The 23,623-nt window shown below is 34.6% G+C and overlaps 1 protein-coding gene across 3 annotated transcripts in view; it reads left to right on the forward strand.

The window, feature by feature from the left end:
* Positions 1 to 23,623, forward strand: part of LOC142348399 (uncharacterized) — a 106,392-nt gene that overhangs the window by 48,347 nt on the left and 34,422 nt on the right. For all 3 annotated transcript variants that reach the window (XM_075399738.1, XM_075399739.1, XM_075399740.1), the window contains exons 6-9: positions 2,390 to 2,511; positions 4,784 to 4,808; positions 10,340 to 10,532; positions 19,752 to 19,922. In XM_075399738.1, coding sequence (XP_075255853.1) covers positions 2,390 to 2,511; positions 4,784 to 4,808; positions 10,340 to 10,532; positions 19,752 to 19,922 — 511 coding nt within the window. The remainder of the gene's footprint in view (positions 1 to 2,389; positions 2,512 to 4,783; positions 4,809 to 10,339; positions 10,533 to 19,751; positions 19,923 to 23,623) is intronic.

Below are 23,623 nucleotides of genomic sequence, written 5' to 3' on the forward strand. Positions count from 1 at the left end.
TGGCTTTTAAAAAAACAATTAGTTTCAAAGTGATGAAAACCATTAGATAGCAATTCAAAAATTCAACATGTTTATGACTACATACGCTTCTAGAGGAGGGCATTAAGACCTGTCATCATTCAATTTTTTTGTGGTTGCAAAAACAACAACAAATAGAGAAAACAAACAAAAATTCAATTGAAACTTGTGCTGTCGAAGTCGAAAAGCCATTTTTCCCTTAAAAATATGTCCAATTGAGTTTTCTTTGAACATCCATAATGTGGTATACGACCCATCATTAAACAGAATAGGTAAAAAGTAGACAAAAAGGAGAAAAAATCGCAAAATAAAGTAAAATTTTCGTATTTTTCGAAAACAATTATTTTCAAAGTCATGAAAGCCATTCGCTACAAAGTGCGATAATTAAATGGGTTCGTTTAATTGTCCAAAAGAAGCACGTGCGACCTGTATAATGTTTCCGAAAATGTCTCACGTCTGCAAAAAGAACGTTAACTGGAGACAAAAATAAAAAATAATTAAATTACAAGAAAACCCGTGTCCAAACCAGTAAATTCCCAACGTATTCTATAAATGCGCTGTGTGATCATTAAGCAACGAGACTAGGTAATAAATAGACAAAGAAAGAAAAAACGCGAAGTTAAAAAGTGTTTTTTTTAATGAAAGCAATTGTTTTCAAAGTCATGAAAGCCATAAGCTATCTTCTCATTGGACATATGCTCATTTCGTCCTTCATAAAGACCTGTTAAGCTCTGTCATTATCCGGGCAGCTTCGTAAGACTAAAGGAACGAAATCAAAACGACGGTTAAATACAAATGTAAAAAAATCAATAAAATTCTTTGAGAAAGTTCGTCGGAGCCGTTAAAACCATAATCTACGCCTTTAAAGACTTATATGTTCAATTGTATCTTTTTTAGAACGCCATTGACGTAATATAAAAATAGTCGCTATGATGACAATGTGACAAAACGTGAAAAAAAGAGGAAAAAATTAAGCCAATGCATAAAAACAAAAAAAAAATTGAACTCTAGTAGTATCAAAGCCAGAAAACCATAACATAACGCTTAGAACCGCGAAAAAGATCGAATTTTAACTCTGTTGAAAGAATTGGAAGAAAAAGCATTTTTTCTTGGCTGACACTAAGCTACAAGTAGACCAAATTAAGAGAAAAATATGGGCAAAGTTCTATAAGCCTTTGTTTAATTAAAAAGCGAACATAATTTTACGAGTAAAGAAAATACATATTTTAAATTGGATCAGCTTAGGAATCCAATTGGACCTATCAATAGTGAGCTTTGATTTGAATTGTTCTTTCTTTAATTGACATTATAAAGGTTGATTTTTTAAAGAAGAGCGACTGAATACAATTCGAAGTGTTTGTGAATTGTAAAAATCCACGTTTGGACCAAAACCAGCCTTGCTTTTGCTGATTGTCTATTAAGAACACTCAATCGTTTTGAATGAAATAGATCTTGATAGTTTGTTAATTGAAAGATCAAGCAAAAATGCTGCGTTTTTGCTAATCATAAAGTTTACAAAAAACGGCAAAATTTTAATTCCAGACTACTCTAAAAAGATTGTTTTAATAGTATTCGTGTGTGTATTTCTGTTTTTTGGTTGGAAAACTTAATCAAAGTGAACTAAGGAAGCTTATTTTTGGCTATTTTTGTTGAAATTGGCCGAATTTTGAAGCATTTATCCAAAATTTTAGCGAAAAAAATTAAATCAAAATAGTCAACAGAACTTTTGTGTCTTTTAAAAAAATTCAACAGTACTATGGTTATCATTTTTTACATATCTTAGCAAAATAGACGATACATTAGGCAAAAATTCCGGAAAATAAGAATAAAAATAACGCAAATCGGTCTAACTTTCGCAAAAATTTAAACCACGATCTCTTGCTCTAGAAAACGAAATTCAAAAAATCTTTTAATTCCGTATTCTACGCTGGACGGGCATTCTAATGATATCAGTCTCAACTCTCTACGATGAATAAATCGATCGGTCAAAATTGACTGAACAAAAAACTAACCCATTTGAGTTTATACTTCCTCCCCCTCCAATATAGTTCAAAGCAATCTTTTGTTGCTCAAATATAAACGTCATAACACTTCAGTCTTAAGACTGAAGTGTTACGATGTTTATATTTGAGCTCGATTTAAGCAATCAATTCCTCAAGTCCTCTATCAAACAATTAAGTGAAATCACTGAATGACACTGGCTTTGTCGTTAGACATTACCAGAATTAGGGTGTTTAGGCTCATAGCCGCTATTAGGCTCAATACGACTGCACGTAGAGCCAATTTTAATCTAGAGGCAATTATATAATGGTCTTTTTGCAAATGAGGGATTAGTTGAACTAATCTGAAAATGAAAGGGAATGACTCTCAGGTCGTGATAATGCCCAAGCCATGGAATCTGACAGATTACCCACTTCCAAAGGATCTGCAGAGGGCAATAGATTTTTACGTGAACAGAGGATCTCTACGTTTGTTGGATTTGCCCTATTACGTGTAATCAGAACTCACACATTCGCCCATTGTAGTTCATACGATTGATTATTTTCTGACTTTTTGAGTCTGAAAGTACTATCAGTTTGTTCTTCCCTAGGGTCTATAAATTTGAACATACAAAATTTGTTCTAAAATTCTTCTTTTATAACCCAGATGAAAAAGTGCAAATGAAACACAGCACTTTCAAACCTGATTTTTTATATCTTAAAACACCAGCTATTATAAACTTATAGAACTTTTTCCCGGATAAGAGTAGTTTGATAACAAAAATTGGAAATTGAATACCCAGTATCTCTCTCGTTGTCGGGTGTCACCATTGTATAGAAAATTAAAATTGTAAAAAATATATAAGAAGCAAAACGGGGATAATGATTTCCGCAAACATCAAAATGTTATGGACGTCTGTTTTTGTTTTTGTTTAAGTTCAAAGTGCGTGCACAAACATTTTCTCGGAATACTTCGCAAAATTATTTGTCGGACTTTCACATCAAAATTATTGAAATGAAATGTATTTAAAATTTGGCTCATACTCGACGAGTTTTGCCTGCCGAAACGTTATTGATTATAGAAAACGTTTGAACTAAAAACTATAAGTTTTCAGTTTGCTATTATGTATCAAATATTTATTTCCCCAGCAAAACTAGACTACAGCTTTTGAAAAAAAAATCAAAGGAGTTGTAATTAGTGGATCTTTAGAAAAAGAAATCTCTGCTACTCAGATTTTACGTACAGCCTAATCAACCAAAACTTTTTCACCGATTGTGTATAAGCTGGTCCTCTCAACTCTCCTTCTTTTGGAGAAACTATTTGTTTGACAGATGTTTCCGAATTCAAAAGAATTCTAGAAGATCATATCACACAAATGCAAAACAAGATCCAGTGATGAAATTTTGATTTAGGATAGAGAGAGAGAGAGAGAGAGAGAGAGAGAGAGAGAGACAGACCAGACAGAAGCCTTGTAAGAAAATTGTTTGTTTGTGGAGCTTACAACGCAATCCATCCTGGCATAGACACTTGATCAACCAAAAAGCAATCCAAAGGGGAATGCAAAATTTTTGACGCAGAAGCAATATCAAAACACATATACTACTAATATCCGTCACCTAAATCATAACTGAACCTCACCAAAGTTAGGCAAATTCAAGACGGTGCAGACCATGTATGCTTTGAATTCATAATTGTAATTATTATTATTTTTTTATCCTTGTTGTAGGGGAAGTGTTGTCTTTCATCAGCAAATTTGCATACAACTTTGTCATAATTATGTTCACTTCGGCCTGCAGATGGCTTGTAATGGTTTCTTTGAAGCAAATCAGCTCGGAGAATTGAATTTGTTAGAAAAAATTCTTTAGAAAAAAAGCTCGTTAATATAACCCTGTTCTAGATAAAAATTAATCAAGAATGGCAAATTTCTTCGGATTCCCCGATTCCGACACCCCAACTTCGTAATGAGCCACACAGTGTTTGGAGGCTATTTTGCATGAGCAACTGAATTTTTACATACAATTTCAGTATCCTGTATTGCTGAGATTACATTTGCGAACAACTGCAAAATATTTGGATCAGTCCTTTACTCAGATCGAAAAGAAAACAGATAGTGGGAGTATCACGAGAAGGGAAATTGAATACATGCCAAAGTATTCCAATGTTGTTTCAGTGGGATATCACCGATACCGGAAACTTTTATGATAGTTTTAAGTTAAATTGCACCGCCTTATTTTTCTCAGAATAAAGAGAACGCTTTAAAGTTTTTTGTTAGCTGTTTTTCTCGGAAGAACAAAACATATCAATGGTCCATTTTTGGTATGCTATAATATTCTACAGATCGCTGCTGCCATTAAAAGAGCTTAATAAAAAGCATCCGGATCAAATATTTTTAATACTTCCAGTAGCAAAAAATTGTACTGCAGTATTTTTATGTAGAGGTGTTGGATATTTCAATTCAAAATTTAATTTTTGTCAATGAACAAATTTGGCTGTTTTGAACTTTTGGCCGACAACTATTTCATGTCTGATCTTTTGAAACCCATATTGTTTTTTATCGTGCGAAAACTCAAATAGAAAACTTGTTTGTTCCTTACAATACCGAATATATTTGAATGATAAAGAAAAAAAAAATGGCAAAATTGAGCTGAATGAGCTGAAAAATGAGCAATTGAGATCAGTAAGCTAAAATACTTACGAAATGAGATAAACAACCAATTGCTCAGCTGGTTGATCGGAACTGAAATTTAGTTGCATGTGCAATTCTTTCTATCAATGGGCGAATCAGTGAAGGGCATTCGGGAATTCCAAAGGTTAGTATCAGTTTACGCAAATTACGCAAGTGAATATTCAATTTTAGAAGGTTAGCAGGGTCAAAAACCATGATATTCATTGTACATTTGTCTCAATTCTTGCAGCAATACAGTCAATCTACAACTAAAATTTGCACAAGATAAGGCCTACTATGTTGAATTGGGAAGCATCTGATTTCTTTGCAGAAATCAGCTACATTTCTGCTAGGTAGGTTGATCTTGGTTCCATGGCTGACCATCTTAAACAAATCGTAGAGACATTTGCCAAATGCTTAAGAAGCATCTTATCGTTTACAAATAACATAGACAACAATGAAAAATTGATTAGAACATCCATATAAGCTTCTGAAAGAAACAATAGGCCGATAAGCTCTTGAATTCAATCTTTTTTCTGTATTACAAGCAACATAAAGCAACGTATAACTGTCAAACGTACAATCCAACAACGCATAAGCATTATCAAGTTCAGAGTGCCAAGCAAGAGTTTAGACGGCAAGGTTTTTCGATGCTCTTTTACTGGTTTTTTTGTCTGATGTTATTGACGTCAAAATCCCTTCGTATTTAGTCAACAATTGTCTAGAAAACCTAAAATTGTTAAGCCGAAAACCAGCTTAATCGATACATATCGTGGTTATATTCACCTAAAGTTAGGTTAAACGAACTTTTTCGGAGCTTTTTATGTGGTGACCGTACAATAGATCGAAAGGACAACAGATCGCAAACAGAAAATTTGGGACAATAGATCGAAAATTAATCTGTTCTTATTGGTTGAAATTAAGCATTATTTGCGAGCTGCAATATATTTAACACATTTTGACAATGCCTCGCGAGCCATGGCCATGCCTTAGCGGCCCGTGGGACTTGGTATGAATCTATCACAACCGGACAAATATCACAACAGAACATGTTATATGATGTATAATGAATGATCGCTCAAATCTGATTGGCCAATACTCAACTTTAATAATTTAATTTTCGATCTATTGTCCCAATTTTCGCTTTCGATCTGTTGTCTTTTGATCTATTGTCCTAGCACCTTTTTATGTATATTAGAACGTATTTTATTAACTTAGAACGATTTCTGTAAGCATTTAAATCGAATCTGATTGGTTAACTTTTGTTCATTTACTACGTATAACAATCCATGAGTTACTGCATTTCGGTATCATCAAAGATATCCAACGTAAGTAGGACTCTGATGGTTTAGATAATCAAAAACTCGTGGATTCATTTATAATCAGTGTTGTCTGTGATATTTTGTTAACGATGAGATGCTTTTTTGAGCATTCACGGCTATATGTTGTGTAGAGGTTTTTTTGGATGTTCAGACTGGCTTAAACGTGACAGATGTGACGAATTCAGCAGCATGAAAATATAAACCTGAACGGCGTTCTTTAATCATTGCATGGTTATGTGCTTAATTATTGTTTTTTGAAGAAAAGTGTGGTTATGCGTGATTTAATCATTGTGTGATTTCATCAATGTGTATTCATATTTCAATATTTTTCATTTCATTTATTATATATATATATATTATATATATATATATATATATATATATAGCAGTAGGTGATAATATATTTTATAATCAAACATATAAATTTTGTTGAAGATGAGTTTTCACAGCATGCGCAAGAAAATGCATCGGCATGAAAACCGTAGACAGGGAAAACTCTTTTGTAATAGTTGTTCATTACTGATCGTGTGATCGTAATAGTCCGAGTTTTAGTTACAGTTACTAGTACAGTCATAGTCACGTGATGTGGAGAAAAAAAGGGAAATGACACTAGCAACACAAATAGACTCAGCAGTATTAGCCTTACCAAACGGTTTTTATATTGCAAGAATATTACAAAAATATTAAAAATATTGCAAAACAATAACTGACTCTAACAGTAAATAACGAGCTACTGTGTCTTGCGATTCAAAAAATTCTTGAGCAGTAAACTGTTACTGTAACGTGTATTGAAATTTATTCTTGAGCAGTAAATTATTTGTTACTGTGCTTATTTTGGAACATTATTGGAGCTAAATTCAACTGTTACGGACCTCAGCTTCTGGAATTTCAACTTTTCAGTTCAAGGGGAAAACACAACGTAAGTAAGTTTTTTAGCCTAAAGAGTTCTTAGACTTACATATTCGTCTACGATTGTTTTCCCTATCGGATTGAACTGGTATACATATAGAGATCATGCATTGTGTGATGTGTAGCGATCCAGTCTAATTTGATACCAAAAAAACTGGATTAGCAAATAATCATCAGTCGAAATTGTAAAGCAACGGTAAGAACATAGCGAATATACAGTTACAAAACCTAACGGCAAAATTAAAATATCCGGACAGATTTTGAACCGCTGAAATTAACTGAGCAGTATAGAGATTTCCTTTTTGCAACTAATTGGGATAGAAGCCAATGCAATTTTGCTTCCAAAAAAGAAGTTTCTCGAAAAAAACAACTTTGAAAACACCCGGTATATTGATCTTATAGCATGAGCCATCTTTTTTAGCGTTTTATTCAGCTGCTCATGGAAATCAAGATTCCTGTCCATTTTGTTTTCAAGGTATCTGCAAAATTTTTGTTTTTATTAAAAGTGGATTCAAAATCAGAAACTTTGCGCGAAAAAAAGATTAGTTCGAATTTGTTTGTTAAAGTAAGTTTGTTCACCTCTGGATATTCTTCTGTTTTCTGTAAAACTGGCTTGACTTTTCCATGTAAACTACCTAAACTGCTTTCCTTTCCACAGCAGACAACATATATGTCATCTGCGAATTGAATTAATTTCTCCGTTTTGGCACACCATGATTGACAATTTCACATTCAGAAAACATGCCATTGTGTTTCGGTTTTTGTCTGAGGTTAGCAAAAAATGTGAACAGCAATTTTTGTTCGCTTACTGCGAAAACCAGATCTTTCAATTTTTTTTAAAGAAAAACACTCTGCAGAATGAAATTAAAAGCCGTTGCAATATCTAGAAAATTAGCAACAGTTTCTTTGTTTTGTTCTAAATTAGAGAGAAGTGTTTCAACTAATTAAAAAACTGCATCTGTTGGTGAACTCTTTTCTTAAATTCGTATTGGTCTTCATTTATAAGTTTGTTTATCAATGAAATTCGCCGTCTGAGTCAGAAGGAATTGCTCAAATTTTTTTGCCAATCTCGGACTTTCAGAAATTGGCCAACAGTATGAACTATCCCATTTATCAATTTTTTCGAAAATTGGTGTTGTTTAGTCTAGTTTCAGTATAATAGGGAGACTTTTTCTTTAATGCACTGATTTCAGTCGAGTAATAGATCTACGCCTGTAGCTAATTTGCATAGTTTTATGAGAGGAACTGATATTTCACCAAGTATTGCTGCTTGGTTATCGTCCAGTGAATCATTGACTGAATACAGTTCTTTTCTAGTTACAACCTTGAATGTGGATTCAGGAATGTAAAATTTATCAAGGTATTTACGCAAATGAGGATCGAAATCATACGTGAAAGGAAGTCGGGATGAAAAAAATTATCTAAACTCAGATACTTTTAAAGGGAGCGCGATTTGGAAATCCAAATGACTCTTTTTAAACTTATTGGATGTCATTAGTTGCAGTACTTAGGAAGAATTTAAGCAAGTACAGTAAACCCAAACCGTTTAGGCGAGTTTAAATGTGTTTTTAAATTTTTTTTACCAAACGCTAGTAGCTTTCGTTTTAGCATTGTTGGGTTTGTATAATTTCCCGTCGTACGGCTTTTGGTCCGACTAACCAATTTTTCCCCTTTTTGTAATAAAACGATACAACCTTGCAAGAGCCAAATGAAATAGGGTTTTAAGAAGTTTTCTAGGTGTATTAACAGTTCGAACCTTCTGAAGAGACAACAACTTATGAGGCAAATTGTAATCCCTGAGACCACCCCTCAATCACCAACCCAAAAACTCAACCCCTCGCCGACCGGGCCGAGGCGTCTACCCGGATGCCACCAATATTTAGAGAGAAAAAAGTATAAAGCAAATCCACTCTTAATTTTTAGGGAGACTAGTATAATAATCGGTTAATTGTTTGAGAGGAGTAAATAACTGATTTCAATCTTAAAGTTGGACACCAAGAAAAAAGCACTGGATCCCGCTCGCAAAGAGCGCAATCTGAAACGTCTTTTTCGTTAACTAGAAAAATGAAACTGTTCATTTTAAATCATTCAGAGAGTTCCAAATTTTCTATGTCAAAACCAAATCCTCAGGAATAACTGACTCATTTAGTAGTCAAACAAAATCTATTGGAAAGAATATAAGTATATCCGTTCTCCCTTTAGACAGTTTGTTCATCTTAGCGCTTATCAAGTTAATGCACTGCAATTTAAAATAATTGTAAATTAGGGTCTACCAATAATGAAAAAAAAAGTTAGATAGATTTCAAGTTTTGAAGAAATGATTAAAGTTTAATTGAAAATTTAAAGTTCAATTGAAAATGATATTCTGGAGGTTATTTTCTCTAAATATTTTCCACTTTCATATACGAATGTTAAAATATATAGGAGGGCAGTAATTTGATGGTCGGATGGGTGTAGGTGTTTTGTGGGGTGTTGAAAAACATAAAGTGGGGCACAGGCAAATTGGAGAAGTTTTGAGCAGTTGGTTTCAGAGAAATATGTGATTGGTCGCAAAAATAGTTTTTAGTTTTCCTTGGAACCAACTTTTCAAAGTGCAATCAAATTTCAGGACACAATAATGTACCCAGTCCAGAAATTATCAATTTTAAAAGAAGGAAAACGTAGATTTGTACGGTTTTACTTAGACAAAAATGTCTGGAAGCTTTACTTTTTCTTCTTCGGTATTTTCTATAGGTCCAGTTTCCAAACGTAAGAAATCATTGGTATGTTGGTTTCGCAAACAAAAAACATTGTCGGTCTATTTGGTTTGAAACAAAGCAATCCTCGCTTTCTACGGTTTTCCATCACAAAAGAAACGGTTTATGAAGAAACAATCAACATCATAGTATACTCGGTTTTGGATGGTCATATCAACACGTGGATGCGAATTAAGAAATCGAATCCCCGTGAATGTCCTACAGGTCTGTCACATTTTAAATATAAGATTTAAAAAGTTTATATTTGTTCAACTAGCTTTGTCAACGAGCTAAAGAACAAATTTCAATTAATTTTCAGATTAAAAACAGTCTCCAATAATGAGTTTGAAGTTCCTACGAAAAAAAGCTGCATAAACGTTAAAATATATTATGAACAGGAAACTAAAATTTAGGCATGAAGAAAATCGACGATTTCTTTCGTTTCAAACCAAACATACCGACGATTTCTTTCAAATTTACATCCTAACATACCGTAGCTTTCATTCCTTCTAAAACTAAATATATCAAAATTTCCTACATGAAGAATATCCCAAGCGTTAGTCACCTTACATATGCATCACTTTGCAAAACTCAAATCCTAATTGAACTGCGGGAGAAAAAAAATTGGTATCGAAAATTCATTCGAAAATAAAACGAACGTTAGTTAAATGTTGTTTTATTAGTTTTTTGAAATTTTAGTTACTGATTAGGGCGAAAATGATGTTTACCTAATGATGGATTCTATCAAAATATGGCACGTGACTCACTGCTACCTGAAGCACTCCCTGGAGTTCAAATACATTACAGTGATGGACTTGGATGAGGTGGTGGGATTCGACATGGAGAGATATCCACACGGAGTCAATCAACTATTGGAACAGTTGGAAAAACACTACAATTCAGGTACGGAGAGATGAGATAAAATATTTGGCAGCTATTCTTAGGAGATATTCGATTAGTGTTGGATTTTTGTCGCCAAATTTTTTCTAATCTTTGACTTCTTTTTGGATAACTTTTTCATGCATGCCTTTCGGATATCTGCTAACTCTAGATTTTCAAATTAGAACAAATTAGAATTTTCGAACTAGATGAAATTCGACTTATACGAAATTAGAATTAGATAAATTTAGAATTAGCTGATCCAAACTTATATTATTAATAGCCGCACAGCGATAGCTGGGGCTATTATTTGCCTTCTCTTGGTTTTTTTCAATTCAAAGAATTTGAATTGTATTGGGGCGCTGTGTTTTTTTTTTAAGATGTGTTCAAACATTTTTCAATGACTTTGATCTTTCAAAACGGGATAAACAGGTAAAGCCCAGCGGGCAATAAGTTCCATTAGCGCCCAAAATGGACGTTAGTAGTCCTTCAAGTGCTTGGAGTGGTGCAGATGCTGGGATGGCCTCAAGTTAAGGTTAAAAGGTCATTTTAAGGAGTTTTTGGGCTCAAAATGGTGCAAATTTTCATGTTTGTTGTGATTTTTTTTAGTTTTTTGTTTGATTAGTCTTAGGTTGAAGTTTTTAAAAATTGATCAAGGCTTTTTACGAGACAAAATAACTCGTTATAACTAATCTATGAGCTATATGTTTTTCAACTACAAACTAAAACACGCAAAATGATACTAACTTTTGCTATTTTTTTTTAAGTTTTTCGAAAATTTTTTGTCATTTTTTGAGTTTTTCCAGCTTCAGAGGCCAAGGAGTTCACTTCAAGGTTTGATAATAGGGCACTGTATAGTTTCTAGTAACAATGGATTGCTCTTCAACATTTTAATGTCTCGAATTTTGGTATTTTTTGATAAAATCTGCAATTTTTTTTAAGATCTCCTAAAGCTTTTGTCAGTTTTCGATATTTTCCATTCTCAAGTGGTACGAAACCTGTAATATGATCTGAAAAAGTTACTGCATGGTTGTTAGTTTCAAAAGATTTGTTTTCAACAATTTAAACTGTCGAACTTCATAAATTTTCTGATAAAATTTGCAGTTTTTTAAGTTTCTTAAAAATATTCTTAAAACAGTCTTTTATTCAGTTTTTCTTCCCCTAACAGCCAGATAATCTCATACTACAGGGTTCGATAGTATGTTAAAAGATAGTTGCTGGAGGGCAATTGAATGGTTTTCAACATTTCAAAAGAACGAATTTCTATTTTTTTGAAGTTTGAAATTTTGGATAAAAATAATTGCCTATCGATCTTTGAACCAATTAATTTTTTAAGGCGTAGAATTGGGTAACTGGATAGCCTCTTGAGACACAGAAATGATTTTTAAGATATTAATATTAAAATTTTCAGCATTATTTCATTAAGATTTGAAGTTGATTTCATTAAAAAGAAATTTTTTGGTTAATTTTCGAGTTAATCGATCTTCAAGGGCAAATGAATTTTTTCAGGCCTTGCAGATATTATATTGCAGCATTTTCAGATACAAAAACTGGTTCTGATCACATTTTTGAACGGGCATATTTAAAGGCATCAAATTTTGCCTTAGGGTTAAATTTTACATTTTGCCTTAGGGTTAAATTATATTTTTGTTTAGTTTGTTTGATTGTTTGTTTCTCAAATTTTTGAGATGATTTTGTTTGTGTTTCGGCTAGGAATGTTCTATTGGTCTGCTGGTCAAGTAGAGCACTTCTAAGATTGTCATTCAATTCTTTGAATTGTATTTCAGGGCTTGTCCTGCTCTGTTTTTTATTTGGTCGTCATGATTTTTGTTACAACTATATGACGCCACAACCACTTTTTGTTCATTCATTCGTGCACTTTCAACGGTAACAAGTTGTTGATGTTATTTATCACTCATAGTGGAGCGAGTTTTTGTCCATTTGCGTGAGTAAATTTTTGGTCACACGTGACTTACCTCATTCTCAAAAATGACATCATCAGTTTGAAATTGACTTTTATTTACTTTAGTTCAAAGAGATAAGGCAAATTGATTGTTTCACTCTAAATGGAGATCACTTAAGAGCAGCTGGTAGAGGCAGCAATAAGTTATACAGATTCTTAATTAAAATATACCATCTCAGCCTTCAATGAAAAGACTATTTTTTTGGTCTGTCTTTTTTACTGTTTTTTTTAGACTGCAGATCTACGAAGCTATTGCGGCTATTTTCTGGCAATCTTCCAGCTATTATAAAAATTTTAATCAGAGTTAACGCTCTGTCTATGAGGTTTGAAAATTCTGCCCTGTTATTTTTTTAGCAGTTTCCAAGAGATTAAAAAATTTCTACAGAATTTTTTGTCCATAGCCTCTGACACAAACATTTAAATTAAGCACTAAGTAAAAAAAAAACTTTTTCTACGTCGATGGCTTAGCCAGCTTCTTGTGTAGATTTTTTCCTTTGAATTGAAAGGTCCAAAAATTATTTTTCTCCGTACAGATCTTATTAAACGTACAGTTTGTGTTAGTGTCTGTATTGCTAGCTTCTAGTTTTTGAATCTCTTACAATCTCTTACAATATATTACACGATATTGCACTATTCTATTACACAATTTTTCCTACCAATCTGTTCAATTAATATTCTTTTGAGTTTGTAGTTTAGGTAAAATATTGATTAATAGAGCAATTCTTATGTACGGAATGCAGAAAACTGTAAGCATCTACTCTTTTCGCTGCTGAATATATTGAAAAATTGATTTTGAGCCAATTTTGGCTGAATTAGAATTCTGAATCTTGTATTTCGAAAACTTTGAAACTATGTTTTGCGTTCTCTATATTGAACATAAATTCTAGGAATTAAAATTAAAATTTAGGGATGTTCCTGACGTTTTTGAGCTGATCTTGTATTCCTCATTTTTGTCTAAAAACGCCCTGTTAGTGTTTTTTTAGTAGTTTCCATGAGCTCAATGCCTCTTCAATTTTTCTGGACATTTACTAAGTATTCATTTGGGGTTGTAAGAAAAATAGATTAATTTTTTAATAGAATAAACAAAAACGTTTTACATAGATAACTGGGATAGTCTTTGAACACAGTTATTGTTTGTAAAAAATAAAAAATTTTGAATGTTCGGAAGTTGAAGTGTTCAAAATATTATTTTTATAATCTTCAAGTTTGCTCTTTGCAGTAATTTTGGCCAATGCATTCAAGTATTGTACGCTTTTTTGTTAACCATCAATTCCATTGAACTAAAGTTTTTTTTAAGGTTCCAGCTACTTTTAGCATACATCGGCTTAAAACAGTCATATTTTTTTCAATTAGGAGGTTGGCTTGTATTTTTGGCCTTGTCTTCAGATAAAAATATTGTCTTGCTGATTTGAGATTGGTTTTTTGGAGCTTAATCTATGCTTTTTGGATTGGATTCTCAAAACTAATGAATTGAAACGGCAAAATTGATGAATTGAAACAGTTCAACAATTTCATGGAGACCCGAAAAAATTTCGAACGCCGTCAACTGTTTCCCCGGTGTACTATCGTCCGGGATAATATCAACAAAGGATACAATTAACGAAAAAACTATATGGGTTGCTCAAACAGAAACAACCAAATTCTTCCGAAGCAAACCTCAATTACATAGTCGAAGAAAATAGCCGAAATGGCTCTTCGTTTTAAATGTTTGGAAATTGAAAAGTCTAAAATATTTTTTTAATGTTCAAGTTTGCTCTTTGCTGTGATTTTGGCCAATGCTTTCAAGTATTGTATGTTTTTTGTTAACCATCAATTACATTAGACTAAAGATTTTTCAAGTTTCCAGCTACTTTTAGCATACATTGGCCTGAAACAGTCATAACTTTTTTATCAATAAGAATGTTGAATTGTACTTTTGGTCTTTTCTTTAGTTTAAATTATTGTCTTGCTGACTTGAGATTGGTTTGTTGGAGCTTAATCTATGCTGTTTGGATTGGATTCTCAAAACTGAGGAATTGAAACGGCAAAATTGATGAAATGAAACAGTTCAACAATTTCATGGAGACCCGAAAATTTCGAACGCTGTCAACTGTCTCCCTGGTGAACTGTCCTCTGGGATAATATCACCAAAGGATGCAATTAGCGGAAAAACTGTATATGGGTTACTCAAAAAGAAACAACAAAATTTTTCCGAAGCAAACCTCAGTAAGATAGTCGAGGAAAATAGCCAAAGTTGCTATTCGTCTGAAAAGTGTCCAAAAAATATCTTTTGAAGCGCATAAGGCAAGTAGACTAATCACCTTAAACGAAATCCCCGGGTGTTCAACCTTTTGGGGTAGCAGAAGTGCTTCCCCATATCATAGGCGAATGCACCATTAAGCGTGTGGAAAATAACCTACGCTTCTTGGGCGGCAACGTATAAATTTTCCTAGGCCAGAAGTGCGGTTTTGATCAAACAATTCACTCTCTGCGCCCGCAAAAAGAAAATCCTGGAAATGAAGCTGTTCTCCTAATAGACGCAAAAAACGCCTTCAATTGCCTCAATTGTAACTTGGCAGTTAAAAATATCAAAAGAATTTGACCGGCCTACAGTTTTCTTGTTCAAAACTCATATTCAGCCCCGTCCGCTTTATACGTCACAGGTAAAACACTACAGTCCCTAGAGGGCACAACTCAAGGGGACCTCATTGCTATGGCTTTGTATTGAGTAGAACGTTTCCCTGGCTCAGGCTTTTCCAGAATGGGCACTTGAAGCAAAACCGGTGCGCAGACGACGGGAGCGCAGTAGGACATTTTGAGGTCTCACTCTTGTTCTTTAAACATCTCCTTGAACATGGTAGCTACATTGACTACACCATGAACGCGCCGAAGTGTCAATTAATAGTAAAAGATGCTTCTAAGATCAAAGCTCTCAGAGGGGTAGCAGTTGAAATTGTTGACGACTGCAGCGTTCTAGGATCTGTAATAGGCAATGAGAAAGACTATGAGAAATTTAGTGAAATCACAGCTGGAAAAAAATCCAATTCGTTCAAAAAAAATTGGGGCAGATAGCAAAAACATCCCTTCAAAACGCTTACCTATGCCTAAGAAGAGGCGCGTAATAAAAATTAAATTTCGTGTCTAGGACAACGTCAAACTCAGGTAATTTCAAATTTCATCAGACGCGGAAGCTAACATCCACACGCACGTCCTATAATCGTTCTCTGACTTTCCGGTGTCGCCATCTGCACGGCGATTGTGTTCGCTAGCAACCCGGGAAGGTAGACATAACATCAAGGAGCCAATAATTTTCGAAACGGAGTACGCCGCTTCGCTGACCGAATGCGCTCCTCTTGAAGATGGGGATCTAGCAAATGCTCATCTCACCCAGGAACGCATAACGTACGACCAACGAACTGCACGCCTAAAAATTTCGATCACGTAAAGACCGAGCAACGCCACGAAAGAGAATTGGCTTTGTAAAAATGAGCCTGAAACTGCCTCACGGATCTACTGCTTAAAAGTTACGGTTTCACGCTATCACATGCTCTTCATTGTGCCAATGTGCAAAGGCTGGGTATACACATATGAGAAACAACGAGATATGAGGCACCTTTGCTAAGATCATGCAAGACGTTTGCTATGATGTCGAGATTGAGCTGAATCTTCAGTTGTCTTATCGCGAGTCTTTCATTCACAAAATCACTAGCGCTGCTGAAAACACGAGACTAGACAATAAAACAGATGGCATATGGGGGTCCAAGAGCAAGCGTTGTTTCATCGAATTAAAGATCTTCAGCCCACTAGTCAACTCATGCCTGAAAACTCCGTAGACGCGTACAAATATCATGAGTCGTTGAAGTGCTTCAAGTATGTGTAACGCTTACTTGACGTCGAAAAGAGTTACTATTTTTGCTCGTGTTTTCCTTCATAGAGGCGCAGGACCGTCCGCAACGCGCTCTATCAAACAACTGGCTTGAAAAATTGCTGAAGAGAAAAACGAATCATACTCAGGCGCAATAGCGAACATACGCACGAGAATAAGTTTTGCTCTTCTACGCAGCGCTATCATATGCCCCAGGGGTTGTCATGGTTCCAAACGGCCACTGACATTGACAGTTCTTGCAGTGACATAGTGCGGAAGAGGGGACTAGATTCATTAAAAATTAACTTATATGACGCAGCTCTAAAAGAGTTAAAGTGCCTTGTTTTTGCTTGACGATGCCATGAGCATATATTTTGGCGGTAAATTTACATGCGATGCTGTGATGTTTTATAGTGGTGTCTCACTGTTCCGTCTGTTGAGTGGGTCACACCCCCGTAAAACAATAGAAAATCCGCGAATTTTTTTTTTGAAAAGTAATTAAGAATTTGAACTGCTGGAGTGCTCGGATCATAGTAACATTGTAAAACCGCGCTGAATCAGAGTAATCGCAGTCTGTATTATTACTATGAACAGATTATGATCATGTCACTTTTTACTCCCTTCAGTCAAAAAAACCATCGTAAATAAGCTCTCTGAACAGTACAAAGTCCATTTTTGGGTTTGCTTCTGGGCAAACTTAAAGAAAATACTGTGAATACTCAGAATCAACTTTTTCGCAGACTAAAATAAGAGGAAAAAGTTCTGACAAATATTGTGCCTCCTAGAAAAGGGTACCAAAAATATGGTTAAAAGTAAGCAATTTTAAAACAAAAGTGCCGGAAAAGAAATTGTTCGATCTGGAGTTTATCATGTTTTATTGCGAGTAAGAGCTTCAACGGGTAATCACAAGCATTGATATAACTCGTTCTTAATAGTTATAAATGAGCCATTTTGTCCATTTCGGCGGCTCTGAAGATCATGGGTCTGTGAAGAGCTAGTCTGTGCTGCTATCGTCGGACTGTGCTGAAGTGACGACGGTCGGGGGTACGATTGGCAGGTCTCAGGTGTGACTGAGCGGTTTTTTTTTTTTGGGGGGGGGGGGGGGAGTCTCAGATAATTGATTGGGAGAGCCACTAAAATAGAGAACGCACGGGAAAGGAAGAGTGCCAAATACGGGATGAAACAGTAGTAACAGTTAATTATACCATTCATTTATAACTTTAATTTATAACGTTAATTTGGTATGACAGGTCTTATACCATTAACATGTTTGCATTTCTAGTGTGAGTTGTGGTAAGAAATATGGTAAGCCTCCAACGAAAAGCTGGAAAAGATTAAAATTTGATGAGTTATCTTTGATTACAACCATCAAAAATTCCTATCCCTATTTTGCTCCTTTTATAATATCTTCGTTTATCAGTTAAGTCAAGGTAATTTCAGAAGAGATTTACGATGAAAACATAAAAATTGGTCCTGGGTTTTGTCTGTACACAATGAGAGGTGAACTACCCTATACAACAGTATACTCTGATTCAGTACTGATTTAACGTCTTACTATTGGAATATCATGAAAAAGAGCTGGGAAATCGTCTTTTGCTTTGGTTTGGCATTTTTCTTCAAAACTCAGTTTCTTGGAAGTTATTGATCATCAAATTTGGAAGCGCATATGATCATTTCAAAGTACGATTTTATACGCTTCAAGCTCAAAGTTGTCGTTTTTGTCAATACATTTTAGTTACATTTTAGTTAATTTTTCCCGTTATGTTTTGTCATTACTTACAACCTTTCACTCAAATTTTTTTTTAATTTTTAACAAGTCGCACTCAAGACTCGTGATTTTGGACTTACTTCATTCACTGTTTCAAGAGAGTAGAGCTTAAACTTCTCTTGACCATATTTATTCTGCATGGTGAAAACTACGAGAAGATTCATAATGCGAAAATAAATAGGACAAACCAATAGAACTTGGTCATCAGAAACGAAATGCTCAAAGTTGTCGGAGTTCATTAGCGTCAGTGCCAATTGATATTTGTTTAAAACTTTAATCTTCCATTTAGGCGTTTTTTTCAGCAAAATCAATTATTTTGAAAACAAAAAGGCGGTTTGTGATGTTTTGAAAAAATGCTTTCAATTTGTATTCTTTTTTATTTGTGTTGTGTTTTATCCAAATAGAGATTAGAGGGTCCAGTAGCAGCTTTTTGGCGCTAGTCTGCTACCCAGGTTCAGTTGTGCGACCCTAGACCGCTCTGAGTGTACCATTTTTTATTTCCCAGATTTTGCCCTCTCATCAAAACATGGTGCGACCCAAAGTCTTCTGATCAGAGCGTAGTGCGACCCTAAACATCGTGCGAACATAGTGCGACCCAAAAGACCTCAGATCAGAATGCCGTGCGAACCAAAGGCCTCTGATCAGACCATTGGGCGAACTAAATCCCTCTAATCAGACTCGTCAAATTTCGTTCCCTCTAATCAGACTCGTCAAATTTCGTGCGACTATCGTGCGACCAAAAATTTTGTGCGACTTTAGTGCGACCAACGCTCCCTCTGATCAGACCATACTCCAAACTTTGTGCTATGATCAGACCATTCCTCAATACATTTTATAATCAGTTGAAATTCGTTTGAGTAATTCAATTTCAAGCTATACTACTCAAATTAAATTTGAATAAGAATAAATTTTGTTATGGTTAGGGCAAAACTATATGATGAAATTATCAACAAAAAGTCATTTTGAAGTGCCTGCAATTTTTCTTTTGAGTCATCAAAAACAGTGGTAATGAAACTGCATTCGAGTAAATATGGTCAGATAATGCTCTGTAATCTCTGAGTTTTGGGGCAACCTATGTCCAGACATTGGTCTCTGATCAGACCGTAGTGCGACCATTGTCCAAACTTTCGTGCGAATCAAGCGTTTCCCAGACCATGTAATTTGTGCAGCACCACGCCACCGGTGTGCAACCCAAATGGTCCAATCAGAGCGGTCTAGGGTCGCATAACTAAGCCTGGGTAACCTTTAGCTTACAAGTTGTCATAATATGCCAATAAAAAATTTCAATTGTTCGCAGTGAAATGTAATATTCCGGTGAAATAAAACTTGAAACATGCTGATAAGATAGCATTACAATTCTCTATAGAACTCCAAGATGCACATAACTAGCAAGACATTTCTGTGTTTCAAACACTTTCGGAATTATACCAATATCTATCTCATCAGAACATGCTAATATTTAACTTAAACATGTAGCGTAACAAAAGATCTTGCGAAGCCATTCACGTTTTGTCACAAAAGGCAATCAATATTTGGTTCTGTTATGTCTGGGCAAGGTTTATCAAGTTTCCTTTCACATTGATTTTACTCCTGAAAAAGAAGTTTGTGATAACTATTTTGGATGGCATTATCATTTCGTCTAAAGATTTAGTTTATTTCCTGTTTCAGACAGTTGTTCATCGAGAGCATTTCAGTTGACAGACAGACGCATGTTAACAACAAGTTGCCAAACTAAAGTGCACAATATATCATCTGCTAGATTGGACAGAATTACCAAAACACTCAACACATCATGGCACAATTGGTCCATCTTGACCAGGAACATCGCTAGGAGGACAGGCTAGTCTATTCACATATAAATTAACCCTCTTCAACCTTTGAGACTTCTCAAATTTCTGGCGAGCACGGCTGCTGCGAAAGGAAAAAAGTTCTCATATAGTTTCCCCCCTCGATCTTTGATCTAAGTTTTGCCAAAAATATGTAAATTTTGTGGGTAAAATTAATGTTAGATGTCAATTTTCCATTATTTCTATCAGTTTTCAGACACTACCAGTGTCACTACTGTCTGTCCCAAATATAGAAAAGAAGAAAAACAAAAAATTCAAAAAAAAAATTATGAATATGATATCAACTTGCTAGTTATGCGAAACTCTAGCATTGATCCAAATATAACGCATGCATCAAATTTTTTCGCATTCGAAAAAAAGACAATAACAATCTTCACTTATGTCATTCTGGACAAGGCCACGATTAAGTCCAAAAATGGATGAACAGTGGTACTGTAGGATCTTTTGTATATTATAAAGTAATTATAAAGTTAACTTAATTCTTCATAACTGTGTGTATCAACAAATATTCTAAAAACGTCTTTGAAAATAAATCTATCACCAATGAAATTGTTTTATGTGCAATTAACAAAAAACTCCCCAGCCAAGAATGAAAAGGTAAGAAAGGTGGGAACAGAAATAATTGCTATTTTCGACTACGGAGATTTGATCTCACGAAAGACAAGAAACAGTGCTAATAATAGGAAAATAAAGCATAACCACTCAACAAATTACTTAAAGACTGAATTGAATAAATTCGACTTGGATCATATAATGCCCTAAAATACAAAATCTGCATCAAAAACTTTATTCGTATCTTACAGCATCATTTCCATTCCAATAAATATTGTTCATTAACACAACTGCGTCAAAGTTTCTTATTAGACGGCAAAATAGTAGTAACAATGACAGATAACTATCTGGCGAAGAATGTAAGAAAACAAGTAGAAAACTTACTGTAGAAACTTAATGAGATTGTAATGGCCGACAGAACGTTGCCAACTGTTGCTACATCGTTCACACTGAGGATTGTTAACTTGCAATTCACTCTAAAAATTTATCGTGTGAATTCAACAAAAAATCGTGTATTTTTACCCGATTTCTCGCGTAAAAAGAATCACACGATAAAAGCTCGATTTACACGAGAAATCATGTAAATTTACACGATTCTCTCGGGGTTAATCTCAGGATTTCTCGTGTGATTCACACGATAAATCATGTAAAATTTAAACGATTTCTCGTGTGTTCTCAATCAAATTTTCGTGTGCAAACCACACGATTTTTCGTGTGAAAACACATGAAACATTGGTTTGAAACACACGAAAAATTGCATGAAAAATACATGATTAATCGTGTGAATAACACGAAAAATCCTGAGGTTAAGACCGAGAGAATCGTGTAAATTTACATGATTTCTCGTGTAAATCGAGCTTTTATCGTGTGATTCTTTTTACGCGAGAAATCAGGTAAAAATACACGATTTTTTGTTGAATTCACATGATTTCTCATGTAATATTTTTTTCGGTTCAGCAACTGAAAATTGGTTTAGAAATCATTAGAAATGAGAGACAGTGGTTCAGTTTAACCACAAATTAGGGCTTCAGTTGTAGAACTGGAAGTAGAAACAAGTATTGGCACGAAACGCCTCGGGTTGGTCAAAATTATGGCCCAACTGCGAAAACAATTTCTCTGAAAATTACAACCAGAAAGCCTCAACTGGTCATTATTATGGCCCAGTTTTCATGCCAAGACCCAGAAAGAAGAGACGTCAAAGCAATGAACATTGAAAGTTATTTGTAATTTTAGAAAAATCGGTACAGTACAGTCATGAATTGAAGAAATGACTTCGTGCAAATATTATGTTACTGTAGTCTCAAATGCAACCTCCTAGGAAAATTGATCATTTACCTATCAATCTGATGCTGATTTCAACATATTAGCACCATTAGCAGAAGAAATTGATCTAAAAAACTTGGGATTGAATGCCTCGAGTTGCACGGCAACCTCATTGCTAATCTATACGAAGAGTGTATTGGCATTCATTAATCACGAGTCAGAGGTTTAGTGAGCATTGGAATTTAAGAGACGGCTAGTCAAAGCACCAAAAATTGTCACAGTGATTTCCTCTCAAAACATACTATGGCTTCAGCTGTAGTACAGGGAGAAAACAAATAATTGCACAAGTTTCATGTTGGTCAAAATTATGGCCCAACTGCGAAAATACTTTCCCAACTGCGAAAACATTTTTTCTGAAAATTACAAACAGTATGCCTCAACTGGTCAGTATTATGGCCCAGTTTTCATGCCAAAAACCAGAAAGAAAGAAAGTTGAAGCAATGAACATTGAAAATTTGTAATTTTAAAAAAATCTGTACGAGGTTGAATTGTAGAATTGTCGTCGTGCTAATTTTACGTTACTGTTGTCTCAAATTCAACCTCCTAGGAAAGTTGATCAATGAACTATTAGTCTGATGCTGATTTTAATACATTAGCAAGCAAAATTGATTTAAAAATATTGGAATTGAATGCATAGAGTTGCTGGGAAATGCAGCTAACCTAAATGAAGAGCTTATGGGCAAACATTATTCGAGAGTCAGAAGCTTAGTGAGTTTGGGAATTAAAAAGACGGCTAGTCAGGAACATTCAAAACTGTGACTTCAGTCACTCTTAACGCATACTATGGCTTCAATTGTAGAACAGGGAGTAGAAACAAATAGTGGCATAAGATGTCTCGTGTTGGTCAAAATTATGGCCCAACTGCAGAAAACTCTCCAGAAACTACAAACAGTATGCCTCAACTAATCATTATTATGGCCCAGTTTCCCTGCGAAGACACAGAAAGAAGAAAAACCAAAGCAATCAACGAAATACCCTTGAAAGTTACTTTTAGTTTTGGAGTCTAATTTTTCAAGTTACAGTAGTTTTTGAGCTTTACACCTAGTACAAGAGTTTAGGCTAAAGAAGAAGCTATCATGGAATCCACCTTAAGAGTAAGCTTACCTTTTTTCCTGATACTTTCGTATATGTCAATTTACCATCAATGAGCAACAGTGACGATTGTGATTCAGCTTTGCTCATTTTTGTGTTGTTTAGCATTATCTGAAAAGTATTCAAAATTTTATATCTTCTCTCATACACTGAAGCGCGCTGATTAGAAAGACAAGCCATCCTGGAGATTTTTACAATGAAGCGACACCAACAATAGAAAAAATTACAGTTTCAAGACAATTGTTCAGAAAAAATAATTTTGGATAAAATAACATTACAACAGCATCTACAAACAAATTGTTTCTAGAACAATTTCGTTACAGGAAGTTTAAAAGTTTTTATGCATTTGTTACCAAGCTCGCGAAGTTATTGAAGAGGAGTTTATTTCGCAAAACGATATGACCATAGATACATTTCTGATCGAAGCATCGATGTATGGAATAGCAGTGATAGTCGAACAGAGAATTGTATGAAACAAATTTGGTTACAGGGGTTTCGGTTGTCAAATAACTTCTGGAAGTATTTGAATATTTGAATATTTCAAGTATATATCCAAAGAAAACTAATTGGTTCGCCACTCGCAAAATTTTTTCAATTTTCAAAAGTACTGGCATATCAGTGCTAGGATTGTAATTGATAATAATGACATCAAAAAGTTTGAACCATATTCCCAATTTCTTTGCTCTCTTGCATTCGTATACAACATTTTCCTCCAGGTTAAAGTTT

This window comes from Convolutriloba macropyga, chromosome 10, assembly GCF_964194025.1.
Source record: "Convolutriloba macropyga chromosome 10, txConMacr16.3, whole genome shotgun sequence".
NCBI classification, from domain to species: Eukaryota; Metazoa; Xenacoelomorpha; order Acoela; family Convolutidae; genus Convolutriloba; species Convolutriloba macropyga.